Genomic DNA, 26,667 nt, shown 5'->3' on the forward strand with positions numbered 1-26,667 from the left:
CATAGTTTCTTTAACATTTTGAATGGCAGAATATTGGCAAATGCAGTGTTATTTCTTAGAGGAAGAAAGAGAATTGCATGGAGGAATAGACGCAACCATCTCTCAGTGGTTGTTGATGAAACTGGTTCCCCGAGCCTTTCTGTGCCCGGTCTGTCTCTTTTGCCCCGGGGATCTCCATCAAGGAGTCAGGAGGACCCGTTGATGGCTGAGAACACATTAGTTGACCTATTCCTTTAAAATCTGATTTTTAAAAAGTGTCAAAGAGAGGAATGCAGGCATTTGTCATGAACCTGAAAGGATTATGTGAGAACTGAGGAAATCCTTGTCAGATCCCAGCCTGGGATAGCTAGGTCTACTGCTATCATGTATCAAGAAAGTCCGTGTGCCAGGAATCGTGCTCAGGATTGGGTATTGAGAGGGGTTCACAATGACAGCCCTGTTTGCTGCTCCAGTTTGGAATGAAATGAGAGGTAAAAATAAACAGGTAGATGGAGAACCCAAAATCAGCAATATAACTAGTAAAAACTTGAGAGTATGGCTTACTCTTGCAGTGTCCCCAGAATTAAACATACACACCACCCAGCTGCATGCAGAACTCGATCACCACAGGCTTCCCTATGTGATTTGTGGCAGGAGGGGGTGGAGACCCCAGACCAGGAGAGAGTGGACGGGTACGCCCAGTTCCTTCTCCCATGAGGTGAGTCGGCCCTCCCCATCCAATTGCCACCCCCACCCCTGGGAAGAATGAGTTAAGGGAGCAGAGAGAAGAGAAGCCTGTGGAGTCCCACTAATGGGGGGTCCTGCCACATGGAAACAGGAGGAGCGCCCCCCCCCCAACCCTGAGAAAAGCCACAGAGAAGCTTAGTGGTATGAGCACGTAGATCCAGGTTCGAACCCTGCCTCTGCCACTAAAAAAACTGTGCCATTGGGCAAGTCAGTTAACTGTTGATCTGTGTCTTAGTCTTGAATCTGGAAAAGGAGCCAACAGCATCTGACACACAGACGTGTGTGGTATCAGAGCTGAACGGAACCATGTGCCTAGGCCTGTGCCCGCCTCACCACCCACCAGAAAGAAGTACCTGGCCCCCAGTGGTAGCATCGCTGTGGTTAGAAGCTCTGGTGATGCAATTAGTCACCTGAAGCTTACTGGATAACCAAAAATGGGCTCTAAGGAAACAAAAAGTCTAGAATTTGCATACTTTTAGAAGATTTATTAAAATTCATTATATTCCTTCAGATACTTATTTTCGGCATCTTGTACTTTACCAGAAATTAGAAACTCTGGCACATTGTCCTATCAAAAAGGCTGTTACAGAAAACCACCCGCTTTTATCACGAGGGCATTAGAGAGTTGTCCTAATTGTGCCTCTCTAAGAGTTCCCGAAATCTTCATCTCCACAGCTGGTCCGTCACAATCACTAATTAGCAGCATAGTGTTTCAGTCCTTTTCAGAGCTGTGAGAAAGCTTGAATTTTTGCTTCCAAAGTATTCTTAAATTAAACATGCTTTTAAATCCTAATAATGGGATTTTTCAGCACAACTCCACCCATAGGCGTTTAGGTGCTTATTTAAGCAAGTACAACTGTTTCTGGAGGATTCAGACGTGCTCTTGGGCCCTAGAGGGAGCAGTTTGCAAAACACTTGCCTTTGCTGAAGCTCTGTTCTTCCCAGGGAGCTCCAGACGGGCTGGCGGTGGGGTCGGGGGTAGGTTCTGCTTGGTGTGGCTCCAGGGGTCACCTGAGACCTGTCCGGGGTCTGTTAAAATGGGGCCAGGGCCTCACCCCAGACTTACTGACTCAGAGCCTTAGAGGATCCGCTTGCAGAATCTCCATTGGTCACAGTCTCTCCATGAGCCTCAGGCCTGGCCAGAAGTTGAACGGCTCAGGGCGGCCTGAACTGGGGGGTGGATTTGTTCAGTTCAGTCACTCAGTCATGTCTGATTCTTTGTGACCCCATGGACTGCAGCACATCAGGCTTCCCTGTCCATCACCAGCTCCCAGAATTTGCTCAGATTTATGTCCATCCAGTGGGTGATGCCATCCAGCCATTTCATCCTCTGTCATTCCCTTTTCCTCCTGCCTTCAGACTTTCCCAAAAGTCAGGGTCTTTTCCGGAGAGTCAGTTCTTCACATCCGGTGGCCAAAGTATTGAAGTTTCAGCTTCACAATCAGTCCTTCCAATGAATATTCAGGACTGATTTCTTTTAGAATTGACTGGTTTAATCTGGAAGTCCAAGGGACTCTCGAGAGTTTTCTCCAACACCACAGTTCAAAAGCATCAGTTCCTCAGTGCTCAGCTTTCTTATGGTCCAACTCTCACATCCACACATGACTACTGGAAAAACCATAGTTTTGACTATATGGATCTTTGTCGGTAAAGTATGTCTCTGCTTTTCAATATGCTATCTAGGTTGGTCATAACTTTACTTCCAAGGAGCAAGCGTCTTTTAATTTCATGGCTGCAGTCACCATCTGCAGTGATTTTGGAGTCCAGGAAAATAAAGTCTGCCGCTGTTTCTACTGTTTCCCCATATATTTGCCATGAAGTGATGGGACCAGATGCCATGATCTTAGTTTTGTGAATGTTGAGCTTTAAGTCAACTTTTTCACTCTCCTCTTTCACTTTCATCAAGAGGCTCTTTAGTTCCTCCTTGCTTTCTGCCATAAGGGTGGCGTCATCTGCTTATCCAAGCTTATTGATATTTCTCCCTGCATTCTTGATTCCAGCTTTTGCTTCATCCAGCCTGGCATTTCTCATGATGTACTCTGCATATAAGTTAAATAAGCATTACTTTGCCAACAAAGTTCCGTCTAGTCAAGGCTATGGTTTTTCTAGTAGTTGTGTATGGATGTGAGAGTTGGACTATAAAGAAAGCTGAGCACCAAAGAATTGATGCTTTTGAACTGTGGTGTTGGAGAAGACTCTTGAGAGTCCCTTGGACTGCAAGGAGATCCAAGCAGTCCATCCTAAAGGAGATCAATCCTGAGTGTTCATTTGAAGGACTGATGCTGAAGCTGAAACTCCAGTTCTTTGGCCACCTGATGCGAAGAGCTGACTCACTGGAAAAGACGCTGATGCTGGGAAGGACTGACGGCAGGAGGAGAAGGGGACAACAAAAGATGAGATGGTTGGATGGCATCACCGACTCAATGGACATGAGTTTGGATAAACTCCAGGAGTTGGTGATGGACAGGGAGGCCTAGTGTGCTGCAGTCCATGGGGTCACAAAGAGTCAGACACGACTGAGCAACTGAACTGAACTGAGCTGAACTCCACATGTAAGTTAAATAAGCAAGGTGACAGCTTTGACGTACTCCTTTCTCAATTTGGAACCAGTCCGTTGTTCCATGTCCAGTTCTAACTGTTGCTTCTTCACCTGCATACAGATTTCTCAGGAGGCAGGTCAGGTAGTCTGGTATTCCCATCTCCTGAAGAATTTTCCGCAGTTTGTTGCCATCCATACACTCAAAGGCTTTAGCATAGTCAATGAAACAGAAGTAGATCGTTTTCTGGAATTCTCTTGCTTTTTCTATGATCCAGCAGATGTTGGCAATTTGATCTCTGGTTCCTCTGACTTTTCTAAATGCAGCTTGAACATCTGGAAGTTCTCGGTTCACATACTGTTGAAGCCTCACTTAGAGAATTTTGAGCATTACTTTGCTAGCATGTGCGATGAGTGCAATTGTGTGGTGGTCTGAACATTCTTTGGCATTGCCTTTCTTTGGGACTGGATTGAGAAGTGACCTTTTGTAGTCCTGTGGCCACTGCTGTGTTTTCCAAATCTGCTCACATGTTGAGTGTAGCACTTTCACTGCATCATTTTTTAGGACTTGAAATGGCTCAGCTGGAATTCCATCACTCCACTAGCTTTGTTTGTAGTGATGCTTCTTAAGACCCACTTGACTTTGGACTCCAGGATGTCTGGCTGTGGGTGAGTGATCACACCATCATGATTATCTGGGTCATTGAGATCTTTTTTGTATAGTTCTTTTATGTATCCTTGCCACCTCTTCTTAATATCTTCTGCTTCTCTTAAGTCCATTCCATTTCTGTCCTTTATTGAGCCTATCTTTGCATGAAATGTTCCCTTGCTATCTCTAATTTTCTTGAAGAGATCTCTAGTCTTTCCCAGTCTATTGTTTTCCTCTATTTCTTTGCATTGACCACTGAGGAAGGCTTTCTTGTCTCTCCTCGCTATTCTTTGGAACTCTGCATTCAGATCGGTATATCTTTCCTTTTCTCCTTTGCCTTTCTCTTTTCTTCCTTTCTCAGCTATTTGTAAGACCTCCTCAGGCAACCATTTTGCCTTTTTGCATTTCTTCTTCTTGGGGATGGTTTTAGTCACTACCTCTTGTACAATCTTATGAACTTCTGTTCATAGTTCCTCAGGTACTTGAATCTATTTGTCACTTCCACTGTATAGTCATAGGGATTTGATTTAGACCATACGTGAATGGTCTAGTGGTGGTTGTCCCTACTTTCTTCCATTTAGTCTGAATTTGGCAATAAGGAGTTCATGATCTGAGCCACGATCAGCTCCTGGGGATGGATTTGTAGGTCTGGTTGTATAAAGCCTTTGGGTGGGAACTGATCCCAGGATGATTTGGCCTAGAACAGTAACCCCCTGTTCCAGGCACCTAGGAAGCTCTGTATATTTTTCCTTATAGAGATTTTTGGGGTTTTTTTGTTTTCTAATCAGTTTGGCCCATTGTCCTTGATTTAATTTAATCTAGGAAACCCTTACAAAACAAATCTTAACTTTCCTTCTACCAGTTAGCATTTAGAGGTTATACAGTTTAGCGTTTAGTGGGTTATACATATAACAAAAATGGAGAAGGAAAGGTATTTTATTGTGCAGTTTTAACAATGATAACTTTACGTATTTCTGTTTGGGGTATGGACTCTATTACAATCTTTGGCACCTCTGTTATAATCTTTGGCATCTCAGTTCAGTTCAGTTCAGTTCAGTCACTCAGTCGTGTCCAACTCTTTGTGACCCCATGAATCGCAGCACGCCAGGCTTCCCTGTCCATCACCAACTCCCGGAGTTCACTCAAACTCATTTCCATTGAGTCAGTGATGCCATCCAGCCATCTCATCCTCTGTTGTCCCCTTCTCCTCCTGCCCCCAATCCCTCCCAACATCAGGGTCTTTTTAATGAGTCAACGCTTTGCATGAGGTGGCCCAAGTATTGGAGTTTCAGTTTCAGCATCAGTCCTTCCAATAAACACCCAGGACTGATCTCCTTTGGAATGGACTTGTTGGATCTCCTTGCAGTCCAAGGGGCTATCAAGAGTCTTCTCCAACACCACAGTTCAAAAGCATCAATTCTTCGGCGCTCAGCTTTCTTCACAGTCCAACTCTCACATCTATACATGACCACTGGAAAAACCATAGCCTTGACTAGATGGACCTTTGTCGGTAAGGTAATATCTCTGCCTTTCAATATGCTATCTAGGTTGGTCATAACTTTCCTTCCAGGGAGTAAGCATCTTTTAATTTCATGGCTGCAATCACCATCTGCAGTGATTTTGGAGCCCCCCAGAATAAAATCAGCCACTGTTTCCACTGTTTCCCCATCTATTTCCCATGAAGTGATGGGACCAGATGCCATGATCTTCGTTTTCTGAATGTGGAGCTTTAAGCCAACTTTTTCACTCTCCTCTTTCACTTTCATCAAGAGGCTTTTTAGTTCCTCTTCACTTTCTGCCATAAGGGTGGTGTCATCGCATATCTGAGGTTCTTGATATTTCTCCCGGCAATCTTGATTCCAGCTTGTGCTTCTTCCAGCCCAGCGTTTCTCATGATGTACTCTGCATAGAAGTTAAATAAGCAGGGTGACAATATACAGCCTTGACGTACTCCTTTTCCTATTTGGAACCAGTCTGTTGTTCCATGTCCAGTTCTAACTGTTGCTTCCTGACCTGCATATATGTTTCTCAAGAGACAGGTCAGGTGGTCTGGTATTCCCATCTCTTTCAGAATTTTCCATAGTTTATTGTGATCCACACAGTCAAAGGCTTTGTCATAGTCAATAAAGCAGAAATAGATGTTTTTCTGGAACTCTCTTGCTCTAGAGCTCTACAAATCTCTGATGATCAAATACTCGGATATTGGTTTGAAACTCTTGTCAGCATCAGTATCGCTTAGGATGGTATAACTGCTGAGAGAAGGTTTTTGTTCAAAAATCCTCATTGAAAAAAATGAGTAAACTGAGGCTCGGAGAGGTGAATTTTTATTCTCAGGTCTATGGGAACAAGTATGTGATATTTATAAATTTTAGATGAATATTGATGATGATAAAGGTGATGGTTATAAATCATCATATTTGACTGTCATAATATCCCTGGAAAATGGTGCAGAGGAAGTGTTAAGTGAGCCTGCCCTGATGCATGTTTCTTAGCAGGATTTTCTGTATTCATGTCATCTTAGAAAGGACTGTCCTTTAAAAGTGCAATGTAATGATTTAGTGCCGGGCTCTGCAGTCAGATTTCCTGGCTCTGCCACTTAACCTTGAATAACTGGATTAATTTTCTGCACCTTGATGTTCTCATTTGTATAAGGGAGACAACAGTAGTTTTTACTTCATAGGGTTATTAGGAAGATTAAATGAGATAATATGCAGAATGCTTAGAAAATTGTATGGCTTGTAATAAGCACCCAGCAGTGTAAGCTATGGTATTATTTAAGCTGTTTTTAAGGGGCCCCCCTCAAGAGATTCCTTGACTTATTTATGCTTTTGCTATGCCTATATGGGCTTACATATTTATTTAAAACCATAATCCTGTATCAGAATGATTTTGACTTCAAGCAAAGGTAAACACAACTCAAAGTGACTTAGCAGTGAGGAAATCTATCCTCTAACCCAACTATTAACTCCAGAGACTGTCCAGTCTCCAGGGTTGGTTGGCCGGTTCATTCTCTCTGCTGCACCAGCCACTGTGGGCTTCATCCGACAGCTGATTCCTTCAGCTTTGCAAGATGACTGTGAGTCAATAAAGATAGTGTTCCATTCTTGCCTGAAAAATCCCATGGACAGAGGAACCTGGCAGGCTACAGTCCAAAAGGTTGCAAAGAGTCAGACAAGACTGAGTGACTGAGCACACAAACAGGAAAAAGAGAAAGGCAATTCACAAGCAGGAAATACAGGCCATTCCTTCTGATCAGGAGTACAGGGTGCGCACGCCCTCTTCTGTACCGCAGTTGCCAGGAGACTGTCCTGGGCAGGTTGACTTAAGCCTGGCCTCCCGAGCTGTCACTACCAAGGAACATGGGATTGCCATGCACTGGGCCTGCTTGGTTAAGCCTAACCCCAGAGTTAGGGCTGGGTAGAGACATGAGTGGCACCCCACTCCAGTACTCTTGCCTGGAGAATCCAATGGATGGAGGAGCCTGGAAGGCCGCAGTCCATGGGGTCGCTGAGGGTCGGACATGACTGAGCGACTTCACTTTCACTTTTCACTTTCATGCATTGGAGAAGGAAATGGCAACCCACTCCAGTGTTCTTGCCTGGAGAATCCCAGGGACGGGGGAGCCTGGTGGGCTGCCGTCTATGGGGTCGCACAGAGTCGGACACGACTGAAGTGACTTAGCAGCAGCAGCAGAAACATGAGTAGAACTGGGTTCCCTCAGGAAGAACAGAGGGAGAAATGGATGCTGAGTAGGCAACCAACCATGTCTGATGTACAGATACAGGTTTGGAAAAGCAACATGATTTTGGATAACCATAATGGAGAAGGCAATGGCACCCCACTCCAGTACTCTTGCCTGGAAAATCCCATGGACGGAGGAGCCTGTTAGGCTGCAATCCATGGGGTCACTAAGAGTCGGACACGACTGAGCGACTTCACTTTCACTTTTCACTTTCATGCATTGGAGAAGGAAATGGCAACCCACTCCAGTGTTCTTGCCTGGAGAATCCCAGGGACGGGGGAGCCTGGTGGGCTGCCGTCTATGGGGTCGCACAGAGTTGGACACGACTGAAGTGACTTAACATAGCATAGCAATGATTCTTAGATTCTTGTCATTTTTATAACAGATTATGTAAAAATGTCTTTATATCGAAGGTTAACTAATTCCATTATTTGTATGTTTCAGAAAATGTTAGCAAACTCAAGAAACTTGAATATTTGAATTTAGCTTTAAACAACATTGAAAAAATTGAAAATCTGGAAGGTAAGAACTTTCTTCTAATAATGTATTAGTAATTAAAATTGATACTTAAAATTAGACTTAAACAGTATTGCTTAAACAGTAGATAGACTTTTAAAATTAACATTTTTACCTCAGTTTTATATTTGTTATTCTTGTTGGAAAAAGTCAGACGATAATAAGATACATAAATTCAAAAGTGGAAGTCGCTTTGACCCCTTCCTAACCCAGCTTCCTTCCCCAAGTCAGTAGTATTAACCCTCTGGTGTATAGAAGGTTATTTTATTACATTTTGCTTTCTATCAATGGGATCATACTATGAATATTGTTTTCAAAATGAATTTCTTTCATGACATTGCCTTGTTTTTCTGATATCCAGGAAAGGTGGGGAGGTCTGGGTAATGGAATGATTGTAGACGGAGTTATGCAACCATTGATCTGCAGATGGACACTTGGGTGGTTCCAGCATTTTGCTCTAACAGCTTGGCTGCAATGAGCATCTTTCTACATTGCACTCTGTGTGCATGTGTAAATTTTTTTCTAGGGCAGATTCTTAGAAATAGAATTCCTTGGTTTTAACATGCATAGTTTTGGAAAATATTGTTCTCCAAAAAGGTTGCATTGATTTCCACTTGTACTGGTGGTCAATGTGAATACCCGTTTCCCCCCAGCTTCACTAATGCTTTTTATAAGCAATCTTTTCTTAATGATCAGAAGACATTGTTCTCTAGCAAATTTTAAAATTTGTACCTCACTTATTATTATTGATCTTCCATATAACCTTTCAGATGTTTATTGAATATTTATATTTTTTCTTCTATGAATAACTGTTTCATAGCTTTTGGCCATTTTTTCTACTGATTTTTCTTCACATGCTCTTATACATTCCAGATATTAATACCTTGTTATATATGTTATAAATCTTTTCTCTTGAGTCTGCTACTTTTATTTCAATCAAGATGCTGGTATTGTTCAGAAGTCTTATTTTTGAAATGGGTATACTCCAATTTATCAGTCTTTTTCTTTCCTGTTTATGATTTCTGAATACAAATATATTCCATAAAAGTTCTAAGTATAATAATTTTATTCTTTACATTTAATCTCTCTAATGTACTTCAGATTTATCATGTAAATGTTTCTAAATGGAGATATTTGGACCACTTAGTACTTTGAAATTGAGACATAATTTATGTAACAGTCTATGGGGTCACAGAGTCAGACATGACTTAGTAGCTGAATAACAACATAAAATTCACTGTCTGAAAATACACGATTCAGTGATTTTTAGTATATTTGCAAGGTTGTGGACCAATCTGCTGCTGCTAAGTCGCTTCAGTCGTGTCCGACTCTGTGTGACCCCATAGACGTCTGGCAGCCCACCAGGCTCCCCCGTCCCTGGGATTCTCCAGGCAGGAACACTGGAGTGGGTTGCCATTTCCTTCTCCAATGCATGGAAGTGAAAAGTGAAAGTGAAGTCACTTAGTCATGTCCGACTCTCAGCGACCCCATGAACTGCAGCCTACCAGGCTCCTCTATCCAAGGGATTTTCCAGGCAAGAGTACTGGAGTGGGGTGCCATTGCCTTCTCCGTGTGGACCCATCATCACTATCTAATTCTGGAACATTTTCATCACCCCCAAAGAAATTCCCATATTCATTAGCATTCACTACCCATTCACTTCCTATCCCAGCCCCTAACAACCCCTCATCTGCTTTCTGTCTCCATAGATTTTCCCATCCTGATCATGTCATGTGAGTGGAACCAAACAATATATGGACAATATTTGGTCTGCTGACTTCTTAGCCTAATGTATCCAGGGTCCATCCATGTTGTAGGATGCATCAGTACTTAATCCTTTTAAGGGCTGAATAATATTCTAATAATGATAATAATATTCCAAATAATGATAATGATATTCAATAATATTCCAATACGGATACACCTCATTTTGTTTACCCTGTTCATTAACTGATGCATATTTGAGTTGTGTCCACTGTTTGGTTATTATGAGTATAGCCTCTGTGAACATTAATGTACGAGTTTCTGCATAAACATATGTTTTCTGTTAGTTTAGTATACCAGGAAATGGAATTGCTGGGTCATATGGTAACTCTGTGCTTAATTCTGTTTTCAGGAGCTGCCAAATGTTTTCCAAAGCAATCACACCATTTGCCATTCCCACTAGCAATTTATGAGGGCTCCAGTTTCTCTGCATCCTGATGAACACTTGTCGTTTTCAGTTTTTATTTATTTGTTTTTGTGGTAGCCATTCTAGTGGGTGTGGAGTGGTATCTCATTGTGGTTCTGATTTGCATTCACCTAATGACTAATGAGTTTGGGCATTTAAAAAAATGTGCTTATTGGCCATTTGTGTGTCTTCCTTGGAGAAATCTTTATTCAAAATCTTTGCCCATTTTCTAACCAAGTTATTTGTTGTTTGACTGTTGAATTGTAAGACTTATTTTTATGTTTTGAATGCTAGAGTCCAATCAGATAAATGATTCGTTGATATATTCTCCCATTTTGTGGGTTTTCTTGTCAACTTTCTCATTGGTGTTCTTTGGAACCGAGTGGTTCTTTCTTCTTAAATAACTGTGTGTGAAGTCGCTCAGTCGTGTCCGACTCTTTGCGACCCCATGGACTGTAGCCTACCAGGCTCCTCCATCCATGGGATTTTCCAGGCAAGAGTACTGGAGTGGGTTGCCATTTCCTTCTTCAGAGGATCTTCCCCACCCAGGGATCGAACCCGGGTCTCCTGCATTGTAGGCAGACGCTTTACCGTCTGAGCCACCAGGGAAGTCATTATGTCAATGTGTAAATAACTTTATTGAGGTTTAATTGATGTACAGAAACCTGCACACGTTTAATGTATACAGTTTGTTGAGTTTGGACCTGTGCACACACGTGAAACCATCACCACGATCAAGGTAACAGGCGTGTCCATCACCTATTTTCTCTGATCTCCCCTAGAACCTCCTTTAATCTAGTAGAACCTCTTACTAGATTCATCTTCCATGTCGCTTCACCTGTATTCCTTATTTAAACCCCGTTGTCTTGTTGTTCTATGTTCTGGGAGGTTTCCTGTGTTACTTTGGAGGCTTCTATTTTGTGCTGTTATTTTTTTCCCCTCAGTGTGTAGTAACACTCTGTGTCTGCTGAAACCGCAAAGGGTTTGGTTGATTAGGTACCTGTGTGGGCTTACTCTGCAGTTGTGAGGTTGTGTTTACACATCCAGCCTCTTGCCTAGCTGGCAGCACCACGTGGACTCGGTACGAGTGGGCAGGGGCGTGGAGCAGGCAAGCTGCTCTCCCCACTCTCCTCCCATCTGCCAAGAGCTAAAATTAGGAGCACATTGCTTAGGTTATGTTGGATTTTAGCCTATTTGTCTCACAGTGTCGACATTGGTATTTCAGTGGCCTTCGGGGTTGTATATCAATAAAGACATAAATATTGGTTATACATTTTTAATGTTCATCCTCAAAACCTACAGCGTCATCACTAAGAAAGTCCCCGGACCATCATCAGTGCTGGAGCTGAGATGGTTGTTTCCATCACTGGCATCCTTCTGCCTTAGGAATGGGGCCTTTGCTCCCTCTCAGATACCACTCTCCAGCCTGCTTACCATAGTCACATGTGAACACATGAAATAACAAAATCTGCCTTATATCTATGTTCTGTAGTAGTGAAGTGTCAGTCTATGATGTCAGAGAAAATTTAAGCTCTCACTCTCAGTTGACTTGTCCAGGGCTTGTTCTTTTCCTTAGCAAAGAATCCGAAAGGAGGTGGAGAGTTCTGGGTTTTGCGGTGTGTGTTGGCCACAGACCACTAGAGGGCAGCATTGTCACTGTCGTCTTGGAGCTTTGGGAGCTTGGTCCGCAGTGGACACTTCCTCGTTTGGTGCTCTGCCTTCCAGCTCTAATACAGATGCACTGGGCTCAGGGTTGCCTGCGGAGCTGGGCAGTAGGCAGGGATGGGTGCCTTATCTTCTGGCAAATGTGTACTTTTTGTTTAATTTAAATGTTTGAGGTAGAGAGGAGGGTGTATATACGCAGCTCACCTACTTGAGTCAATCTCAGTGTGATCTTAAACATAAGCTGGGTTTTTGTTTGTTCGTTTTGCTGGATGGCAAACCGTAACTGTATCCCTCTTTCTTTTTTTTCTTATTGTGGATTCACCAGGATAGAATCAAGTGCCTATTTTTTCCCATCGCTCCTCCTCACCCACCCTAGCCTGGGAAGACAGGAGGGGCTTCTGTGAGGGTCAGCTCTCGCCCTTGGGAAATCACCGTGTTGGTTTCAGCGACGTTCAGACCCCTGTGGTCCACTGAGCTGGATCTTCTCAGCACAGAGGATAAAGGGTGGGACTCAGCTGAAGGCAGGGGTACCCTCACTCCAAAGAGGAGATTTTCTCTGGCTGGCTAGTTCAGCAGGAATTGTTCTTTCAAATGGCAGATGTGGCTTAATTGCTTATGTGTAAGCCTAGCAGAAGAAAAATTAAGATTCATCACTTTGAAAAACATAATGAACATTTGGAGGGTTCTGCATCTACAAAATTACAGCAAAATCCAAAAATTATCTGAATTTTTTAGTTTGTTGGAGTCTTCCAAATGTCAGTCTTTTCTTATATGGAAGAAAATGTAGTGAAAATATCTCTCAAGTGTCCTAAAGTAAACTTAAGAAATACCAGGCAACCTGTATCTTAAGTCAGACTACCCCAGATATATCCTTTACACTTCACAAAATCCATCTAACATTTTCTTTTTGCTAATATAAACAAACCTACAGGCACAGAGATATAAACTTAATTATATTTATTTGTCTAGTTTCATATTCATTCTTCATATAGTGGCTGAGTTCACATTATTATGATTTAATGACTGAATTATCAAGTATATTGATGTGTTTTAAATAACTTTATTTTTTGGCACTTGAGGTGTTTTTAATTATGTTTGCTCTTGTGAATAGAACTGTTCTGAACAGTTTTGTACAAATTACCTGTTCCCAGTTGATGTATTTGACCAGGACCTTTTCCTCCCCAATGAAATTCTGGATCAAGAGAAAAAAAAAACAAAAACACCTAAGAGCCTATTTTATGTATTGATAGGTTGAATGCTGAAAAAATATATATATTTGTATATGATAACCTTGTCAATATATTTAAAATTCAGTTTTGAAGATAGGAAGTTACTGAGTTTCCTTCACCTATGTAGCTGAATCTCAAATATATAGAGTGTTGAGTTGTTCTTGTGTATTTTAGATATTCATCTTTTTAATAATTCATATTTTACCTTAGTAATACAACACAGTGACGTCAAAGTGTATCACAGTGTATCAAAGTGATACAGTGTGATACAAAATGAAACAAATCATGTCTAATACAAAATGGTGATGACATCAATAAACTCTAGATGTAAAGAAGGCAGAAAAGCTGTTTTGAGGAGTAGAAAGTGAGAGAAAATGTGGGGAATTCAGTCTGGACATGTTGAATGTGGAGTATCTTGCAGACATGTAGAAACAGGAGTGTGATGCTCAGTTGGATGGTCAGATATGGGTTTCTTGTTTGGGAGTCATCAGAATCTGGGGTTAGTAAAACCAGTGAACATGACTACTGTCATCAGGACCATAAGGAGAGGGGAGTATTGGGTCATTGATGGAAATCCGCACTGATGGGGTGGAAAAGCCTGTAAAAGATCAAGAGGAATAAACGACATTATAGAGGAGAACAAGGAGAAAGTAGTATCCCTGTTTCAAGACAGTTGGAGGATTTATAAGGGACAGTCCATGATCAGTCCCATGATATGCAGCAGACTCTTCGAGTGACATAGTGTGTTGAAGAGGGTCTATTAGATCTGTCAGTGGGACGGTCTTTGGTCACCTTTAGAGGAGCAAGTCTACTAGAATAGTAGAATGTTGGAGGTGGAAGCCAGCTACTATGGGCAGAGCCCACGGGGATTGAGATAGAAGAACCAGTGAACGTAGAGTCAAGGTGGCTTGCGATGTCTCAGCAGGCATTGCCTACCTCTGAGTTCTGCCTTCCTCTCTAGATTCACTTCTTGGTGCCTTTGCACATTAAAATTTTTTTCTGCAATTTTCTTTTTTCCACACTGTACATAAGTTTAAAGTGAAATACCATGGGTATTTTTATCACTTTATCCTGAAGACCTGGGTCAGCAACTTATACATAGATACCCAGTAACTTCTAAATAGATGGATGGATGAATAGAGGGTAAGAATCTATATCTGGAAGCGCTAAGTTAGAACTAACTTATTTGGAAGAGACTGGTTTTGGGTATGACTAGAGAGGAGGGACGGAGAAGGTGATGGCACCCCACTCCAGTACTCTTGCCTGGAAAATCCCATGGACAGAGGAGCCTGGTAGGCTGCAGTCCATGGGGTCGAGAAGGGTCGGACACAACTGAGTGACTTCACTTTCACTTTTCACTTTCATGCATTGGAGAAGGAAATGGCAACCCACTCCAGTGTTCTTGCGTGGAGAATCCCAGGGACGGGGGAGCCTGGTTGGCTGCCATCTATGGGGTCGCACAGAGTTGGACATGACTGAAGTGACTTAGCAGCAGCAGCAGCAGCAGCAGCAGAGAGGAGGGACACGTGGGATTCTAGACAAGGTGGAGACAGGTGCTAAGATCAATAAGAGGGTGAGAACACTGTCATTCAGTGGGATTGGCTCCATCATACAGCCTTTAGAAATGAGAAGCACCTTGCCATCAGCGACACGATTGCAGAGCTCTGAACCAATCTGAATTCTGATTGAATTCAGAACCAAGCTGGTTCATATTGGTGAAGTTAATATAAGATATCAAGAACTGAAGTTTACCCTAAGTTTTATAGCCACAAAATGATGACAGAAAAGCAGTGTATAATCAGGAAGCCTGTAGGAAAAGTGGAGTATGTAGAAGTTTGAAGAAATGAGCACAGAGCAAGATAGAACTGGGTTGTCAGCTGGTGATGGTTCTCTAGATATTGATGCCTACCAAATCTGCCATATTAATCCAGCACCTGTGAGCTGGTCGCATGGGGAGACAGCCTTATATGAACCTCTCCCACAGGGCCGCCGTAGAAACGAGGTCAGCTCTTCTTTGGCTGGTAGTGAGGAATGGTAAACTCACTGCCCGCGGAAACTGTAGGCACGTGTGCTAAGAAGCCACGTGAGAACCAGGCAGGTGATAACTGGGCTGGTTCTCATCCTGCTGCTGCTGCTGCTAAGTCGCTTCAGTCCAACTCTTTGCGACCCCATAGACGGCAGCCCACAAGGCTCCCCTGTCCCTGAGATTCTCCAGGCAAGAACACTAGAGTGGGTTGCCATTTCCTTCTCCAGTGCATGAAAGTGAAGTCGCTCAGTCATGCCGGACTCTTCACAACCCCATGGACTGCAGCCCACCAGGCTCCTCCATCCATGGGATTTTCCAGGCAAGAGTACTGGAGTAGGGTGCCATCGCCTTCTCCAGTTCTCATCCTAGCTCATGGTTATCAAAGCTTCCTAAGTGGCAGGCACTGTGCTAAGTACTTCACACGAATCATCTTTTATTGTCTTCACAAGCATCTCTGAATCGGGTACCAATACTATTGTAATTGCAGATGAGAAGACTGAGGCTTGTGACTTTTGCAAAATCACACAGCAAGGATGTGTCAGAGTTATCACTTGAACTCAGGTCTGTTGAATTCCAAGGTCTCCACTCCTAACTACCAAGTGCTCATGGAATTCAGATGAGAGAAGTCAATTCAAACTTGAAATTGATTCAGATTTCTATATCATCTGGCTATCTGTGGGTCCCATTTACTACAGAGTCTGCTCAGTGACTCATCCTTTTTCCTGTCATCCCTCTGAGGACCACACTTGTTACATTTGTTCACACCTTCGGTTCAGTGCTCAGTGATCTTGGAGCCATTGCGTCTCTTTGGTGACTTTATAAAGATGAATTCTGAGGCTTGATTTTATGAAATGCCTTCTGTTTGGGGGAATTCTCGCCATCACCCTTTGTGTTGAGATGAGTCCTAACCACTGTACCTGGTAAAATTCTCAGGCGGGCAGATTCCAGTGCCTTCTTTAAAGGGACGTTTGTTCTGATGCAGCACCCACCCCAGCAGCAGCTTATACCTGACCTTCTTCACCCCAGTTAGTAACTGAATCCAAATGTCAACAGCCCAGAGTTTGCAGATGTGGGCGGGAAGAGGATTTCCTTCGACCTGAGGGACTCAGGGATTGAAAGTAAAGGGAGACACAGAAAAGTGAATCAAGACTAAGCCTTTTTTTTCTTTAACATTAAACAATTTTATTTATTTTAATTGGAGGATAATTACTTTACAACATTGTGATAGTTTTTGCCGTACATCAGCATGAATCAGCCACAGTCATGCATATGTCCCCTCCCTCTTGAACTCCCTCCCACCTCCCTCCCCACCCCATCCTTGGTCAGCAGTGCAGTTAGTGAACAGACTTCAAATACCTGCAGCTGTTACTTCTGTGATGTGCTACTGTACACGTTTTAGTATCTGGGTGATTTTTCGGGCTTTGTTTTCTTTTCCTTTCTCCCACCAGGCTGTGAAGGGCTGACAAAGCTTGACTTGACGGTGAATTTCATCGGAGAGCTGAGCAGTGTTAAAACCCTTCAAGGCAACATCCACCTGAAGGAGCTCTTCCTCATGGGAAACCCCTGTGCTGACTTTGACGGCTACAGACAGTTCGTGGTGGCAACTCTTCAGCAGCTAAAGGTATGCTTTATCTCCATGATATGAAATTCTCATAAAAAATGAAAACAAGAAGCTACACAGTGATTCCTGATTTATTCCCAGCATTTTCAGAGAATGTGTTGTTTTAGAGAATGGAATATTCCAGAAAAATCAAAATGAATTCTTTGGCTCACTGAACTTTAAAAGTTTTTTTAATAACTCTAATAAAGTTTGGAAAAATAAACGGGCATATTTTTCTCCTTTCTCATTCAGAATGCACAGAGTTGAATTGAACTTTCTTGATGAGTTCAAGTCATTGTTATAGAGGGCGTCCATTACCACTAAGAGCTCACCAAAAGCTCAGGGCTTTTGAGGTGGCTACATGGGCTCCATCCCTGGGTCAGGAAGATCCCCTGGAGGAGGAAATGGCAACCCACTCCAGTATTCTTGCCTGGAGAATCCCATGGACAGAGGGGCCTGGGTGGGCTACAGTCCATGTGGTCGCATAGAACTGGACACATCTGAGTGAGTTCATACTCTTAAACTCCTGTGCATTTTTTTTTTTTTTTACACTATTGCTTTTTATTAACTCACTCCCTATCTTAATTCTCAAGCTCTCATATACTTTGGAATACTTAGACAGGTTTTCTGTTCACTGCTCCCCTGTCCCTGCCATCCCCCTGCCCAAGTACCCCATTCGGTGGGTCTGATGGGCACCCAAGAGTTTGCATTCAGAACAGGCTCTCAGGTGACTCTGATGCCACCGGTCCAGGGACCTCATTCAAGAACTGCTACTCGGTGTGTGAATTTCTTCTGCCGCATCTCCCCATATCTGATAATTTTGCAAACCAGGAAACAACACAGTTTCTACAGAAATCCTACACCCGAGAACATTTAAGTAATAGTATTAATGTTTATGTGTTATAACTCCAAGAGCTCCTGACCTGCATGTGTTGGTCTGAAACCTCTCGACTTCTCCGGTGAAGTGTGGAACTGGCCTCTGTATGCAGAGGGCAAGGAGAGGCTGGAGAAAGGGGCAGCCTCTCCGGAGACAGACTGGCAGGTGGTGGGTCTAATAAGCAAGGAAGCTTCCTTACCAAGCTTGTTCTGGGCAACAAGATGAGTAGGGCTCTGCACCTGCCAGCTAGACTCTCACGTTTGTAGAGAGGCCTTCACTGGGTTCAGTCCAGAGGGTCTCAACAGAACCTTCCGCTCTCAAGGCTGCGCCCCTGGAACAGCTCCTAGTGTGGGAACGATGGGCAGAGCATACCTTGCAGAACAGGGGAGGGTGAGGAGCCTGTGATCGTCCAGGTCCAGCTCGCAGGCCAGCAGTTGAATCCTCTCGGTGACCCACGCCCCCAGCAGTGGGAGCAGCATTTTGCCTCTGCAGAGAACTTGTGGAGACCCTGGCTTTCTCCCAGGCCTTGTCGTGCATCCTCAGAGGACATTTGTGTTTAGACTGCTATCTTTCTGTGTAGGCAAAATTGCTGGATTAATAGAACACATTTTTTTTCCCTAATGTAAAATGTCTTTGATTAAAAGAATAAGCAACTCAGATAATTGAATCTAGAACATATATTTAGAATGAGTGATACAGTAGCTCAGACATCGTCCAGACCAGTTATCATTGTACAAGCACTTCCTGAAAAAATGAACTGATGAGAAGCAGAATTTTAGAGACAGGGATGCTATGCGCCCTCTCCCAGGAAGAGTGTGGGGCCATTCCAGCTGGGCCTGGTCAGCCCCGCAGTGTCAGGCTAGAAGTGTGCGAGCCACCAGACAGGAGCCTGAATCGTGGGTCAGGGCTGTTCCAGGGGCTTGGCACACAGCATCTCTGATGCTCCTGGACCCTTGCAGGGAGGTGATTAGAAGCATCCTGAGATGAGGAAGCCTGGCCTTGGGAAGCTGGGGCTCCTTGTTTAAGGGGACACACCTGACAAGTGGCCTCAGTGGGATTTGAGCCTAAGCGCCCACCATTCTACAATAGCCACACTCCCTGCTTCTCTCTGGGTTAATGTACAGGTCTCAGGTCAAGTCTTTCCTCCCAGAAAGACTGTGTGATTCAGCTGCTGCAACAGGCAACAGCCTCTCTTTGGAAAATGGTACTCATAAATGTGTTTACTAGTATTTAAAAATAGGCTGATAAACTTCAGAATCTTTTTTTTTTTTAATTGAAGGAAAATTGCTTTTCCCCCAATTAAAAACACAACAATGTTGTGTTCCTTTCTGCCCTACAACACCGTGAATCAGTCATAATCAGGCATATCCCCAGCCCCGTGGGCCTCCCCGCCCCATCCCTTCCCACCCCTCTAGGTCATCACGGAGCACTGAGCTGAGTGCCCTGTGCTGTCTGCAGCTCCCCACTGGCTGTCTGTATACACCGTGGTGTGTATATTTCAATGCTACCCTCTCAGTCCATCCCACCCTTGCCTTCCCCCAGCGTGTCCACAAGTACATTCTGTACATCTGTGTCTCCATTCCTTCACTGCAAATAGATTCATCAGTACGTGCCATTTCGTTGAAAGCTTGTTACCTACTTTGACAAGAGTTGTCCTAACAGATGTCGTATTTCCTAGGGCTATGATGACAAAGTTCTACAAACAGGGTAGCTTGAACATCAGGAATTTATCTCATTGTTCTGAAGGCTACAGTTGTAGATCAAGATGTGGGTTGGTTCCTTGCCCATTTGCATTAGAGCTCAGTTTTGTGTAATATACAAGGCCCCTTCTCATAGAGAGCATTTGGGACTTCACCTGAGATATTGAAATTCTTAACACAATGAGCAGTTATAAAATTAATATATTTTGAGGGCTTGTCATTAATAATCAGTTTCCACAGAAGACCTACTTATTGTTATTACCAGTAAAGATGCTTTGTAAACGGTATTAATTGTGTGAAGTAAAACACTGATTATATTTCCCACTAATTACTTTGCTTTCAATTCCGTATCACTAAGGTGCATTATTTATTATTTCTAGTCTTGCAAGTAAAGTCCTCTTGGGGCTGATTCAAATTGCAACCTTGGGATAAATGCACTGTGTTGGCTGGTTTTTTTTGTTGTTGTTGTTGTTCCAGTGGTTGGATGGTAAAGAAATTGAGCGGTCAGAAAGGATTCAGGCATTACAGAACCTCCCAGTAGTTGAACAACGAATCAGAGAGCAGGAGAAAGCTTACTGTCTTAAGCGAGCCAAGGACAAGGAAGAGGCTCAGAGGGAACTGAAGGAGGAGGAAAGCAAAGGCGAGATGGGCAGAAGTCACACAGGCTCTGGCGGACACTGGCACGCGGACCTCAGTGCTACCCTGTGGGTAAATGGAGTGTACCTTCTGGTTAACTCACGTTAAAAGCAAAACTTAGGTTAAAAAGTTCTCTTCTCAAGGTGTTTACAGTACCACTTAGAGTCCAGTGATTGATTTGAAGAATAAATTATGATGTGAATTCTGGGGAAGACCATGTATGATCATCTTATTGATTGTGACCATTCGGTGAGGTTTTCTTCCCTTGAGGGGGTGGAGGGGGAGCCTTTATAAACTAGCAGCTTTAATTCTCATCTAAAATTATCCTCAGACAAATCTCTCTGAAAGATGCACAGGAAAGCTGAATTAGCAGGTGTACTTTGATTTATAAAGTAGGAATATTTTAGAAAAGTTAAATGCAAATCATGTTATTATAAATTGAGCAATTTTGATTGCAAAAGATGTTCTGTTTTGTGAATTATATAATGAATGCATTTTTAATGTGATTAATATGCCCCTAATTGGTCGTTTTTACAAACATTAATTTTTCATGCTTGCTTATTTTAAGGGAATTGCAACTGTACTCAGTTGATTTGATTCCATACAATGAAATGTTTCAATATTTTGATAACAGAACCTCTTAAACTTGGGAAAATAATAATTATAATGTATTTCAGATATACATAAACGTTAAACAGATAAACAGGCAGCTACAACTATTGTGTGCACCACATCCACACTTATTAAATGTTAATAGTTGGCATGTTTGCCTTTTTTTTTTTTTAATAAATAGAATATCGATAGAGAAGCTCCTTCAGTGTTTCTCCCCCATCCCTCTCCTTTCATCCTGTGGCGTCCACCATTCTAAAGTCAGTACTTTAGTAGTGTTTGGTATAATGTCGATCCCACTGTATTGTCATATATTTACCCACATAATTATGTAGAACTTAATACTGCTTAACCAGGAGTAGTTTTATGTTGTTGTTTGTTTTTTTTTTTTTAGCATGAATGATATCTTTCTACAGCTTTGCTTTTCATTCAGTATTATGTTTTTGGTCTTTACACATATGAAGACACATAAGACATTCATTCTAGCTGTGGAATAAAATTCCATCGACTGAATAAATCACAGTTTATCCCAGACCGGGCATTCAAAATATTTGACAGTGAATAATTCTTTGGCCCTGACAGATCAGAATAAGCACCAGCTCCAGCAATCTGTGTGGCCCTAGTTTGAGAACATGGGAAGGAAGGAGGAAGAGAAGGAGGAAGGGAGTGAGGCAGGAGGAGGGTCAGCTGAAGATCAGCCCTGATGCAGCCATTCCTCCTTGGGTGGCTGTGTAAGTGGTTTTCCATTTCTCATTTTTTTCACACAATGGTGCACACGTCTCCTTGTGCAAGTACGGAAGTTTCTGTAGTGTATATTCAGCAGTGACATCGCTGCATATTAATTGTAAACATCTTTTCAGCTTTATCGGAGAAGGCAATGGCACCCCACTCCAGTACTTTTGCCTGGAAAATCCCATGGATGGAGGAGCCTGATGGGCTGCAGTCCATGGGGTTGCTAAGAGTTGGACACAACTGAGCGACTTCACTTTCACTTTCACTTTCATGCATTGGAGAAGGAAATGGCAACCTGCTCCAGTGTTCTTGCCTGGAGAATCCCAGGGATGGCAGAGCCTGGTGGGCTGCTGTCTATGGGGTCGCACAGAGTTGGACACGACTGAAGCGACTTAGCAGCAGCAGCAGTTTCAACTTTATATGCATTGCCCAATTGTTTTTTAAAGTGTACTAATTTAAACTCATATATCAGCAGTATTGGAGAGTTCCTAATCTTTTGTCAATAGTAGATAATGTGGTTTTTAAAACATTGGCCAATCACATTGGTTGTTAAATAGCATCTCATATTTTAATTTGCATTTCTAGAAGTAAGAGTGAGTTTCAGTATCTTAAATGTCTTCTTATATGGTTATTAGCTATTTAGATTTCTTCTGTTCAGGATTCCCACCTATCTTAAATAAGTTGTAAGGTTTTTTCTTACTAATTTATAGCTCTTTTATATTCTAGATGCAAATTCTTTAGTGGTTATGAGGTTTGCAAATACCTTCTTGCAATCTGTCTGTGACTTGTCTTTAATTTTGGTAAGTGCTTTTGTTTTCTAGAATTTAGACATATTAATGTAGCTAAACGTATTTTATACATTTTGATCTTATTTATGAAATTTTTCAATACCCCAATGTCATATCTATCTATCCGGGGTTAACTTTTGACAACAGTGTGGGGTAGGGTGCTAGTCATTTCCCGCACAGGATTGTCATGGGCATAGAATTCAGCCCATGTATTACAGTGCCATTCTTTTCCTGGATTATATTCCCTGCTCTTATGAGTTATGGGCCAATTTCTAGACTCTCTAGATTCTTCCATGGGAGCGCTCCCACATGGTTTTAATTTCTATAAATCTTGATTTTTACTAGGAGATATTCTTCTGTTTCAAAATCATCTTGATACTTCCCATCTCTTTTTTACTCTTTTGTGAGAATTTTAGAGTCAGGCTTTCAAACTCCCCCCAAATCCCTAGTGTAATTTTGATTGAAATTGCATTGAGTTTATACATTCATAAGCGGAAAGTTGACACCTTCAGGACATTGATTCTTTCCTTGCTGAACTTTGGGATAGCTCTGTTTATTTAGACCTTTGTAGTCCTTCAGTAAGTTTTTATAATTTTCTCTATAAAAACTTTACATTATTTCTTATTAGATTTATTTCTAAGTATCTTGTAGAGTGGGATTTTAAAGATTGATTTGTTATTGGGTCTGTCTGATGTGTATAGAGGCAAATAGCATCAAGAAATCTTGTTGGCGCTAGGGGTAAAGAATCTGCCTACCAATGCAGGAGGCTTCAGAGGGACAAGTTCGATCCCTGGGTCAGAGGATCCCCTGGAGAAGGGAACGGCTACCCACTCGAGTATTCCTGCCTGGAGAATCCCGTGGACAGAGGAGCCTGAGGGGCTACAGTCCTCAGGGTCGCACAGAGTTGGACACAACTGAAGCAACTTAGCACGCATGCAGTCTTGCTGAACTTTTTAAAAAGATGCAGTAGTTAGTCTGTAGATTATCCTGTATTTTCTATGTAGAAAAACACATTTTTAAAAAATAAATAGTAACTTGAAAAAATTTCCCAATCCTTCTACCTCTGCTTTTTATTTTTTTACTGCTAAGCCTCCAGTAATGGGTGGAATAGCAACAGTAAGAATGGGTATCTGTATCTTGTTCCCGGCTTTCAAAAGAATGTTCCCAATTCATCATCATTAAGTATAGTGATTCCTGGGAGGCTTTTGAAGAGTTGAGTTAGTTTCCTTTTATCCCAAGTTGATGAAAAGCTTTTATCATCATGGATACTAGGTTTTTGCTAAATGCTTTTTCTGTATCTGTTGAGATAAGCATATTTTTCTGTTGATGTGTTGAATTAACATTGATAGATTTTTCAAAATTAAACCGTCCTTGAAGTTCTAGAATAAACTCACCTTGTCCATATTTTATTTTCAGTTTGTTATTGAAATATAGCTGATTGACAATGTTATGTAGTTTTAGGTATACAGCAGAGTGATTCAATAATATATGTGTGTGTGTGTGTGTGTGTGTATTCTTTTTCAGATTATTTTCCATTATAGGTTATTACAAGATATTGAATATAGTTCCCTTTGCTACACAGTAGGTCCTTGTCTATCTATTTTATATATAATAGTATGCATCTGTTAATCATGAACTCCTAATTCATCCCCCACCCCACCTTTCCCCTCTGGTTACCATAAGTTTGTTTTCTGTGTCTGTAAGTCTGTTTGCCAAACAAAAATTTGTAATGAGAATGAAACTAGTGATTTCAGTGATGGTTAACTAAAATCTTGTAGAATATTATAGATTCCCTTTTTTTTTTTCTCCCATACCATAAAGAACCATGGCTATATGACAAAGCACTTATTTTCAGTAATTTGCACGATTTTGTTTATTAAACTGTCTAGTTGCATTTTATAATACATAAGGTGTTTAAGCAGAATTTTACTGTATATTCTGTTTGTACTCTTTAAATTTCATATTTTGGTCTGTCCTTTTAAAAAGCATTTTATTTGAAGGTCAACTAAATGAGCATTTTGTGTTATTTCAGTAACAAGAATAATAACAAAATCTAACATTTAATGAGTCCTTACCATTTGCCGTCCTGGTACTAAAGGCTTCTTGTACTTGTTTTCATTTCATATCATTTTGTAACAGTGCGAATTCTAGGGAGAGGTGAGGGGGGAGAGCCTATACCTGTTGTGCACTGCTCGAATGATATCCTTTTCTCTCTGCTAGAACAGTCTTCTGTCTCTCTGGCGCCTGACACACAGAAAGACATTCAATAAATACTAGCTGAATCCTTGCTGAATAATGTTGACTGTCATGGAATAATTCTTTGATGCCCTATGGAGACATCGTTTACTTCTCTGACAGTCCACAAAACATGAATGGAAAAGAGCATTCCCATACTGTTGTTGTTTAGTCACTCAGTTGCATCTGACTCTATGCGACCCCATGGGCTGTAGCCCACCAGGCTCCTCTGTCCATGGGGTTTCCCAGGCAAGAATCCTGGGGTGGGTTGCCATTTCTTTCTCCAGGGGGTCTTCCTGACCCAGGGATCAAACCTGTGTCTCCTGCATTAGAAGGCAGATTCTCTACCACTGAGACACCAAGGAAGCCCTTTACCGTATAAAGCTACAAAACCCAAAGTCATCCATGAAAAATGGGGTGGATAGAGGCTGTACCATGGGCAATGTCACATAGCCCACTGAAGAATTTTAGACATAGAGAATCATTAAAGAACCTGGAATGTGCTTAGTTGCTCAGTCGTGTCTGACTCTTTGAGCCAGGTTCCTCTGTCCATGGGATTCTCCAGGCAAGAATACTGGAGTGGGTTGCCATGCCTTCCTTCAAGGGATCTTCCCAACCCAGGGACCCACACTGAAGGCAGATTCTTTACTGTCTGAGGCACCAGGGAAGCCCCTAAAGAACCTGGAAGACGTGATCAAATTTTTTAGAAAGATTCCTCTGGGAGCAGTGTGAAGGATGAAATTGAAGGGTGCAAGACTGAAAGATTGATTACCAAGGCCCAGTGGTCCCTGAGTTTGTTTCATCATCAGAACCTCCCATGACATACTGTAAAGCAAGAGTCCTAGGCACCCCTCCAAACTCACTGGATAGACTTTGGTGGGAGCCTGGAGATGCATACTGTGTATGAAGCTCCCCAGATGACTCATATCAGCCCAGTTTATGAACCATTGAATCTGATTACTGCAGCATTCCTGGTGGTGGGTAAGGTGGGCCTGTCCCAGTGCTGTGGCACTAATTTCTCCAACTTGGCTCAGATAGGCTTTCTTTCAGACACATTTTGTTATTCAAAGCTAAGAAGATAATGTATTAAAAAAAACAAACAAACATATAAGGTGTTTCAGGGGCAGTGTTCAGGATGAAACTCAGGTATCCATTACTGGTCTTGATGGGTCCTGTGTTTGTCCCTAGCCCATCTTTTGAAGAGAGTAAAGACTACATCCAGGCACCAGAAATACAAGAAGGGCAATGCAAGGGAAAGGAATTAGATGACAGAGAAGACGACCTGGAATTCTGGAATAAGCCCTCTTTGTACACTCCTGAATCTAGATTGGAAACTCTGAGACATATGGAAAAACAACGGAGAGACCAAGAAAGATTAAGGTATTCCATTTGTTCCTATCATCAAGAGTGATAGAATATATTTTCATGATTGCACATTGTTTTATCCATCATCTGTGTTAAATCTGTGCTAGCTATCACGCACAGACTTTGCTTTTCCTAATTTTAGCTTTTTGTTGACATGTATCTACTAACATTTATTAATATCAGATTACCTTCTTTAGGTTGTTGTGAATAATGGCATTTTAGGTAGAGTTTTGTTTGTATGTCCCTAGCTTTTTAACAACTTTAAACGTGTCAAATATTATGGCCTGGTTTAGAGATACCAGTGCTCCAGGTCATTCTGTTCAGGTGCTGTGTCTACCCCATCTAATGAGTTTCTGAGATGTTTGCCCTTAATTGTCCGGGATCATGGAGAACAAGGGCTTCCCTGATAGCTCAGTTGGTAAAGAATCCGCCTGCAATGCAGGAGACCTGGGTTCGATCCCTGGGTTGGGAAGATCTCCTGGAGAAGGGAAAGGCTACCCACTCCAGTGTTCTGGCCTGGAGAATTCAACGGACTGCATACAGTCCATGGGGTCACAAGGAGTCAGACATGACTGAGCGACTTTCGCTTCACTGTGGAGAACAATGTAGCTCATGGAAACGTGAACTTAATTGGACCTGGCAACCCAGTTACAATGCAGAAAAATGTGAATAAATGTCTATTACAACATAAAGTTAACTGACACAAAATCTCTATTAAAAGAACAATAGAAGTCTAAGGCAAAGAATCGCCTGTAGTTCTGTCATTTTAACACATCTGTCCATCTGATCTAGAACTTGTCCGTATATGCCTTTTTAAAGTTTTTATGTATTTTTAGCAAGTGTTTTAAATAAATATAATTTGCATC

At 42.1% G+C, this 26,667-nt stretch overlaps 1 protein-coding gene and 1 non-coding gene across 5 annotated transcripts in view; one reads left to right on the forward strand and one right to left on the reverse strand.

The window, feature by feature from the left end:
• The window catches only part of DNAAF11 (dynein axonemal assembly factor 11), a 70,791-nt gene that overhangs the window by 11,804 nt on the left and 32,320 nt on the right, over nucleotides 1–26,667 (forward strand). For 3 of the 4 annotated variants that reach the window (XM_061438567.1, XM_061438569.1, XM_061438570.1), the window contains exons 3-6: nucleotides 8,098–8,175; nucleotides 16,708–16,880; nucleotides 19,914–20,140; nucleotides 25,625–25,816. In XM_061438567.1, the coding sequence (XP_061294551.1) occupies nucleotides 8,098–8,175; nucleotides 16,708–16,880; nucleotides 19,914–20,140; nucleotides 25,625–25,816 (670 nt within the window). The remainder of the gene's footprint in view (nucleotides 1–8,097; nucleotides 8,176–16,707; nucleotides 16,881–19,913; nucleotides 20,141–25,624; nucleotides 25,817–26,667) is intronic. The other variant, XM_061438568.1, reaches the window with a different exon arrangement.
• Nucleotides 10,877–10,948, reverse strand: TRNAC-ACA (transfer RNA cysteine (anticodon ACA)). The gene has a single exon. It is a non-coding gene; the product is annotated as a tRNA-Cys (tRNA).

Source organism: Bos javanicus, chromosome 14 (genome assembly GCF_032452875.1).
Source record: "Bos javanicus breed banteng chromosome 14, ARS-OSU_banteng_1.0, whole genome shotgun sequence".
NCBI lineage: Eukaryota > Metazoa > Chordata > Mammalia > Artiodactyla > Bovidae > Bos > Bos javanicus.